The sequence below is a fragment of the Azolla caroliniana genome, unplaced genomic scaffold, assembly GCF_043228905.1.
Source record: "Azolla caroliniana isolate FFs.n. ecotype wild unplaced genomic scaffold, voAzoCaro1.0.p SCAF_2, whole genome shotgun sequence".
NCBI lineage: Eukaryota > Viridiplantae > Streptophyta > Polypodiopsida > Salviniales > Salviniaceae > Azolla > Azolla caroliniana.
In genome coordinates, this window is record NW_028230437.1 from 27,599,789 (window position 1) to 27,608,670 (window position 8,882).

Genomic DNA, 8,882 nt, shown 5'->3' on the forward strand with positions numbered 1-8,882 from the left:
GGTTCGGGGGCGACGATGCCGACACCCTCCCCGGGACCTCCCTTCACACCCTCCTCCTCTTCCGTCCGTGGCCACAAACCCGGACACATCGAATTACCAACGGTTTCGAAGCCCCCCGCACCCGCACCCGATCCCGATGATCCCGATCCCGATCCCGGCTTAGCTCTCGGGCCGACCGTCGACCCGCGCTTGTGGCATGCATGCGCCGGGCCTCAAGTCCGGCTCCCTCGGCTCGGCTCTCGTGTCATTTACTTCCCCCAAGGTCACGCCGAGCACGCCTCCGCCTCCTTCGATTTGGTGCTCCCTGGATTCCTTTGTAGCAATGCCACCATCCCTTGCCGCGTGCTTTCAGTTAAGCATCTCGCCGACCCCGAAACCGATGAGGTCTTCGCTCGAATCCAATTGCAACCGGAAGACCCTAACTCTAACAACCCTAACAACCATAATCATAACCATAACCCTGACTCTAACCCTAACCCTAACCCTAACCCTAATGCTAGTCCCATCCAAAACTCTAGCTCCCCTAACCAAAACGATTATCCTAATCAAAACCCTAACCCTGGCTTCAATTGGGATGACTCCACCTCAGCCTCCGGGACCCCGACCACGACTACTACTACTACGATGGTAGCAGGCTCATTCGCCAAGACATTGACGCAAAGCGATGCCAACAATGGCGGAGGCTTCTCGGTTCCGAGGTACTGCGCGGAGACGATCTTCCCCAGGCTGGATTACCGGGACGATCCACCAGTGCAGATTGTGCTGGCGAGGGACGTCCACGGGAGGGTCTGGAAATTCCGGCATATCTACCGGGGCACACCGCGCCGGCACCTCCTCACCACCGGGTGGAGCAGCTTCGTGAATCAGAAGAAGCTCGTGGCGGGCGATGCCGTGGTCTTCCTGAGGGGATCGTGTGGGAGCGAGCTATGCATCGGCATAAGGCGTTCATCCAGCCCTCGGGGGGGAACCACCCCCACCCCCACCCCATCCTCCTCTTCCATCAATTGGCTCCGCTCCATGGTCCGGCCTTTTTGCAATGCTGGCCCGATCGAGACCCCTCCTCGCACCGGATTCCACATTGGACCCTCGCCCGGCATTGGATCCACTGTCCGTGTCGGGAATGGCCACCACGGCCCCGACTTCCTTCACCCACCTAGGCTACACGAAAGCGACCAATTACCCCCCCGCCCCCTCCCTTGGAACAATCGGGCCCGCCTCGTCTCGCCCAAATCCATCGTCGACTCCATCACCCTCGCCTCGTCCGGGAAGCCGTTCGAGATCGTCTACTACCCCGTCGCTTCGGGCGATGAGTTCTGCGTGGACATCCGCTCCGTCCAGGCCTCGCTCCGGCAGAGCTGGAGCCCTGGGATGCGCTTCAAGATGGCGGTTGAGACGGAGGATGCGTCTCGCATTAGTTGGTTCATGGGCACCGTGGCCAAGGTCCAGGATGCCGACCCTCTCGTTTGGCCCAATTCACCTTGGAAAATTCTCCAGGTACTTTACTTCCATAGGACATGGTTTGCTATTTTGCTTCATTTGGACATGACATGGTTTGGTATTTTTGCTTCATTTGGACATGATTATTGGTTTGGTATTTTTGCTTCATTTGGACATGATTATGGTTTGGTATTTTGCTTCATTTTGACATGGTTTGGTATTTTTGCTTCATTTGGACATGGTTCCTGCTTATCCAAATGCAATGCATGAATGGGGTAGTATAGCAAGCATATCAATGATGTTAGGTCATCTGTATGTATATATGTATGTATGTAGTTGATGCTATAACACCACTATAGGTATTCTCGCTCGCCGCTTTTCCTGTTCTTCGAGCCCGGCATCCGATTTTCAAGAACAGATTTTCCGATTGGGTTGGAATGCTTTCAAGTGTTTTATAGGATTAATCATGATATGATATGTCTTCGAAGGGCTTTAAAAAAAGAAGAAGAAAAGGCCAATTTCCATTTTCTCCATTGCATTATGGATTTCCATGGTTTTAGGGTTGAATGTATACTACGCAATGCTCTAAAATGACCATCTCTGTGTTCTAGGGTTTAGGGTTTAGGGTCTAGGATGGTTCATGTTGATGAAAATATCGTTTCTCTAAATCTTTGCTTTGTTTTGGGTTTTTATAAACCATGTGAAGGTAACATGGGATGAGCCAGATCTACTCCAAGGCATGAGCAGGGTGAGCCCATGGCAAGTGGAGCTGGTGCCCCCCATACAGTTACCCCCGTTTTCATTTCCGAAGAAGAAAGTCCGGCTGTCGCGCCCATCGGAGACATTGGATGGGAACAGCGGAGGCGGCAGTGCGGCCGATGATGATATGCCATGGCATATGATGAACTCTTTGTATGGATATGTAGACACAGTTGTTCCTCCTGCACGCATGCAGGGAGCCAGGCATGAAGTACCAGATTATAGGGTTCCCCTACAATCCCCTAAATTCCAATCCTCCACTGGACATGGTTTCTTCCTCAACAATTTCTACCGACCACCACCACCAACACCACCATCTCAGGCATCGGTCTCGGTCTCGGGATCGGGATCGACCGATCTGTTCAAGCACCAGTTTGCGGTCTGCCCATCGGCCATTCCCACCACCCATTATACTAAGACCGAATGCTGCGGACATTCATCGGCCATTGCTCTCCCCAAGCATCATCAAACTCATACTCATCAATGTGTGTGCCGAGATCCGTCGTCTTCGGCCAGTGTCCCTAAGCACTATAGTGGTTTCGGATCCTTAGATGACAATGCCCTCCACGGCCGAAGCCCGCCCATTAGCGTCGTTAATCCGCCCATTAGCATCGCTAACAAGAAAACCACGACTTCGTTCTTACTCTTTGGTACCACCATCGACACCTTGCCCCCCCCTCCATCCACCCCCGATTGCATCCCTCAACCCGAGAACTCGTCCGATAGTGTGAAACACGAGTCCACCATATCCGACAGCAACAAGTCCGAAGTCTACGACAACAACAACAACAACAACAACAACAACAACAATGTGCATAACTTCTTCCCTTTACCTATGAAAAGTGAGGACGAGCCAAAATCGATCAACCATTGCAAGGTCTTCACCGGGAGCGATGATGTGGGTAGAATCATCGACCTTTCGAGGTTCGAGTCTTATGAGGATCTTTACAAACGGCTAGAGAAGATGTTCGGTGCCAAGAAACACGAGTTTTTCAACCGGGTCGTCTATATAGATTTCATGGGTTTCGCGCGTCTTATCGGGGACGAGCCATACCGGTAAGCGAGGTGCTTAAAATATAAATAACTCCATAGTCTTTTCGAAGCTTTCTTTCTTTATTTCTAAGGGTATACAATGGGCTGCAGGGATTTTACGAGGAACGTTAAACAATTGAAAATACTTTGAGAACGCACAAGGAGAGTGATCAAAGAAGTTGCTTTACTATGGGTTCTTCATCTATGCTTTTTTGAGACTCATGGGCACTAAGTAACTTACAACTTATGAAGAAAGAATTTGAATTTTTCATTTTGGTATTTGAAAGTCTTCATATGGTGGTATTTTAAAGTGTCTCTTCTCTTTGTTTTATTCGTCGCATCTTGCGTTCAAACTCCAAAGACGTTCCTGATACATGAGTTTTGCATGTCCCACTCTTTTGTTTTAAGGCATTTGTGTCCACGGGTTGGTTTTAACCTTGCACCGCATAATCCACAATGTGGTAGAATATGTTCTTCTTGGAAATCTCATAGAAGAGAGCTCAAATCACATCAAGATTCATTTAATGTTCCTCGGATAATAGCATTTGAGATTTGCTATGTTGATGATAACACTATGATGCAATCGTGTTTCACCATGATCGATTGTAATCAAATGCTTGTCATGTTGATGATAACATTCTGATGCAATTGTGTTTCACCATGATTGGTTGCAACTAAATGCACTAAACCAATCTCATAAGAAAAGTTTTGAACTCAAATATGGGCCTTGTAAAATATGCCATGTCACTTGTAAACGTTTAGAGTGGGGGTTGCCAAATCGTTTAAGTAACTTTTATTGAACTTGTATCATGTGAACTAACATAAAAAAGACCTTAGTAGAGGTATTCTAACCAATTGGGACTTGTGGCATAAATGTATGGGTTTCTCTAGGTGAGGCAAACTCAAAAGCCCCTTCCTTAACACCCTTGCGCCTATTGGTTCAAAAAGAAACATTTGGAAATACCCCCAAGGGTTTAAAATGCCCAATGTTAAATACAAAAGTAAGTAATGTAAATGATTAAGAGGGCCAATATTGAATCTAAAATCTTGTGTATTTAATGTAAGGAGGAAATCTTTCTCGTAGCATGGGCTCTCAATATCCTAGGGTTGTAATAATTGCTAAATTCGTTATGTAGAGAAAATAATAAGTCACATGAACAATTTCATATGATTCCTTAACAATCCTTAAGCGGTGATGAAGTTCTTATGCCCATATCCAATTTCACAAACCACACGATACTATGGTTATATCATGCCATGGACGCACCTAGAATATGATATAGCGTAATTATTTGGGGGCCAGCTCTTTATCACCCAATGAAAGGACATATGTATTAAAAGGGAAGTATTATGAAGAGTTCACCAATTAATATGATACCATTTATAGGATTGAAAGCCCTCCATCCATATCACACGGAGTGAAGAAGAGAGAAGAGGAGTCATCCTAATTAAAAAGCTTGAGAAGGAGCAATTAGAAATAATTTCCATTGTAGCATTGTCCAAATGAATACTAGTTAGAAGATCACTAAGATACATAAGTTAAACAAACACTATGTAAACACTAATGGGCTCTCCAAGATTTGTGACAAATATGGAATAGCATTGTTCATGTTTGGGTAGGATGACCTTAGACACGTCCACTTTAGAATAAGATCAAATACCCACATCCTTGAGGACATGACACTATGTTGGAGTGACATACGCTACATTCCTTATGTTGACAGAGAGAGGATCTTCCACCTATGTTAAGCACTTTTTCACATTCAAATATTTTCTTTGGATTTATATCATTTGATGTATCATAATTGTTTCATATGGGACATTTACTTTAAGAAAATATTAACTTCTTTTCTCTTTCTATATAGAAATGTCATGAAACATTAGATATTTAAAAGGATTTTATCCATAAGGATGATCGCATTATCAATGTGCTTTACATGAATGTGGAGGTTGTGTATATGGGGAAAAGTCTAAGGTGAGCCAAACAAAAACCTCTCTTGCTCTAGGCCTCCAGAAAACCTCTAGCATTGACACTCAAAATGAAACTGAATGTAATTTGCATCGCAAGGAGGGACAAACACATTGGGCAAACATGACGTTGGGCAAACATGTAAGTTGTCATGTTGCCAATGGCACAGATGTGAACCACCTTCAAACCAATCACATTCACCCATTACACATTATAGTAGTGTTATTTAGGGATGTAATGATTGTGTAGAAAATGAAGATGGGATATTGTGTTGACCTACGAAAATCATGATAAGCCATTGGCGATGACTTGGTGTTTAGTCAACATGAAGCATTTTGCTTGAAACTATTATGGTGACAAGCCACATACTAACTATTATGATAATGACTACTTACTATCTAGCATGATGACTATTAACTTTCATGGTGTCGAGATAATTTATGTTGCTGCGAAATATTGTGGTAACTTATGTTGCTATGAAATATCATGGTGACTTAAGTCACTACGAAGTATTGTGGCGGTGTAAGTCACTTTGAATATCAGTATTCAATGATCATGAGGGCATGCTTGTGATGCAACTAAAAATAATGAATGAAAACATGACGGAAGACTCCGAAGGAAACAAAGGGATACAAAAGGATGATCCACTAAATTGGGAAATAAAGGATGAGGAGAAGAGTAGTAGGGGCCCATGATCGCTCAACACTCCCCCTCAAGCTCAACTTGAGGTCGGATCGTGGTGTCTGTGTCTGCAGTAGCCAGTCCTTACCTTCGGCTCCTTTTGACGTCGTCCCGCCTTGCTCACGCGCCTCGTCCGGTCCGGTTCTGTGCACCTCAACCTCCTTGGCCGGCTTGTCTACTCAGTAGGCCCACTTTGAATATCAGTATTCAATGATCATGAGGGCATGCTTGTGATGCAACTAAAAATAATGAATGAAAACATGACGGAAGATTCCGAACGAAACAAAGGGATACAAAAGGATGATCCACTACATTGGGAAATAAAGGATGAGGAGAAGAGTAGTAGGGGCCACATGATCGCTCAACACTCCCCCTCAAGCTCAACTTGAGGTCGGATCGTGGTGTCTGTGTCTGCAGTAGCCAGTTCTTTCTTTCGGCTCCTTCTGACGTCGTCCCGCCTTGCTCGCGCTCCTCGTCCGGTCCGGTTCTGCGCACCTCGACCTCCTTGGCCGGCTTGTCTACTCAGCAGGCCCATTTCAGCTCCTTCGCTGCTATGACTCCGACGCTTGTTGACCCATCGGTTCCTCCGTGTTGGTGTCGACTTCCGCTGCCTTCTTGTCCGCTTGGCCTTTAGTTGATCTGGCTCTTCCGTATCCAATTGTTGAACCGAATCGGCTTCCTCTGATTCGTTCCAACTCTTGCCCGAGTTGGTAGTCTCCAACTCGCCTTTTGTTTTTAGGCCCTTCACCACATCGGACCACGTCCGGGTCTTGGCCTTCTTCCAGTCGGCTCTGTCCTTCTTGACTCTGCCGCCGCCGCCGCTTGCTCTAACTTGTTTGGATGTGCCGACTCCTTTGGTTGGCTCGGCTTCCTTTATCTGCTGATCTCCCCCCTTGGTTCTTTCTTCCTCTCTGGCTCCTTGTCCGGTGCCATCCATTCTCGTTCCTATTCTCCCCCTCAAGTGCGGCACATTGAGATGTTGAATGCTGAGCATCTCCGAAAAATGTTGCAACTTGTCTGATCCGAGCGGCTTGGTGAAGATGTCGGCAACCTACCAATCCGTGTGAACATACCGAAGTTCACCTTCACTGCTTAGGACCCGTTCACGAACAAAGTGATAATGCACTTCTATGTGCTTTGTCCGAGCATGGAATACAGGGTTCTTGGCGAGCTGTATGCTGCTTACATTGTCACAATAAATCAGGATCGGGGTCGACACCTCGATCCGGAAGTCTCGCATCATTCGCCGAAGCCAGATGGCTTCACAAGTGGCAATGGTAGCGCTCTGATACTTAGCCTCAGTGCTCGATAGAGCCACTGTTGGCTGCTTTTTGCTGCTCCATACAACAACTGCGCTATCAAGAGAAAACATGTAACTGGAGGTGGATCAGTGATCCGATGCATCACCAGCCCAATCGGCATCGATATACCCGATCAACTTCCCATCTATATTGTGTCCGTATAACAGTCCCCGGTCCTTCGTGCCGCTCACATATCACAATAGTCGATGTGCGCACTGAAGGTGCTCCACGGTCGACTTCTGCATAAACTGGCTGATCACCCCGACTAGATAATTGATGTCGGGTCCGGTGATCGTCAAGTATATAAGGCTTTCGACAATTTTTCGGAACCGTTTCTCATCGCAGGACGGGCCGGAGTCGGGACGTAGCTTCAGGTTTTAGTCTAGGGTTGTGGAGATTGGTCGGCATTCCATCATGCCGAACTTGTACAACATATTCAACACATAGTGTCTTTATGAGAGCAATATTCCATCTGGGGTCCAGATCACCTCGATCCCAAGAAAATAATGAAGGTCCCCCAGGTCCTTCATTTCAAATGTGTCCGACAACTGGGACTTCACTCTGCCGATTTCATCTAGTCTAGGTCTGGTGATGACTAAATCATCAACATATAACAAGTTACAAACTGGACCGTTCGGACCTTTTCGGATGAACAGTGACGAGTCGGACTTTGAGGCCACAAACCCCATCTTATGCAACCGGTGCGTGATCTTCGCATTCCAAGCTAGGGGGGCTTGCTTCAGACCGTTCATCTCCAATTGGAATCTGGGGGGTTGGATCATATAGATCCGTTCTTCAAGGTCACCTTGAAGAAACACATTCTTCACATCCATTTGGTGAAGATGCCATCCCCTTGTTGTAGCAACAACCAGTACCACACGAACCATCATCATCTTCGCTACTGGAGCGAAGGTCTCGTTGTAGTCGATTCCGTGGGTCTGTGCGTATCCCTTTGTCACTAACCAGGCCTTGTACCGGTTGACGGAACCGTCAACATTGTACTTCACATTATATACCCATTTGAAACCGATCGGTTTACACTTTCGGGGAGGGTCAACCAGGTCCCATTTGTCATTAGCATCAAGTGCCTGCATTTCTTCCTCCATAGTAGCACGCCAATTTGCGACTTTTGCTGCTTCTGCGTAGCTCTCCGGCTCACGCACTTCCACCACCTTAGTCATGTACGCATAAAGATGCGCCATGTAATCATTGTATTCGTACCTCTGGACGGGGTTCTTCTGGCGGATTGAGCGGCGTAACTTTTCGTTAGCCGGTTTGAGGCCCTTCTTGGCCGGTTCAAACTTCCTTTCTGAAGATCCTCCTTCTTCATTTCCGGGGTCAGATTCTTTCTAATCTGACCCTTCACTATTGGTATCGTATTTCGACATCTTCTTCTTCCCCTTCTCTTTGCGCGTGAACCATCTCCTCGGTTCCTTGCGTGGGGAGAGCACGACAGAGTCTCCACTACTCGTCGGTTCTTCATCCGATTGGTCATCCCTCGGCCGCTCATTCGGTCCACTTAGCCGGAATGAGATCAGACACTCATCTAGAGTATTGAGTCCTTCATCTTCTTCTTGGACCTCTCCGGGTTCACTAGCCTCATCCTCCGGAATCGGGTCTTTGTCGGGAGTTGGAGTTGGTAGGGAGTACCATGATGCCGACTCATCAAACTCGACATCTCGACTTACTCGTACTTGTTTAGC

General features: G+C 46.8%; 1 protein-coding gene across 1 annotated transcript; it reads left to right on the forward strand.

Moving 5' to 3' along the window:
* LOC147867987 (auxin response factor 16-like) lies at positions 1-3,540 on the forward strand. The gene is made up of 3 exons (XM_087315914.1): positions 1-1,494; positions 2,144-3,252; positions 3,340-3,540. The coding sequence occupies exons 1-3, from the start codon at positions 16-18 to the stop codon at positions 3,377-3,379; spliced, it is 2,628 nt and encodes an 875-aa protein (XP_087172040.1). The 5' UTR covers positions 1-15; the 3' UTR covers positions 3,380-3,540.
* Positions 3,541-8,882: the final 5,342 nt, after the last annotated feature.

Coding starts and splice junctions, on each gene's coding strand:
- LOC147867987 (XM_087315914.1), top strand. CDS start 16: ATGCCGACACCCTCCCCGGGACCTCCCTTCACACCCTCCTCCTCTTCC. Junction 1,495..2,143: donor CACCTTGGAAAATTCTCCAG/GTACTTTACTTC, acceptor AACCATGTGAAG/GTAACATGGGATGAGCCAGA. Junction 3,253..3,339: donor ATCGGGGACGAGCCATACCG/GTAAGCGAGGTG, acceptor AATGGGCTGCAG/GGATTTTACGAGGAACGTTA.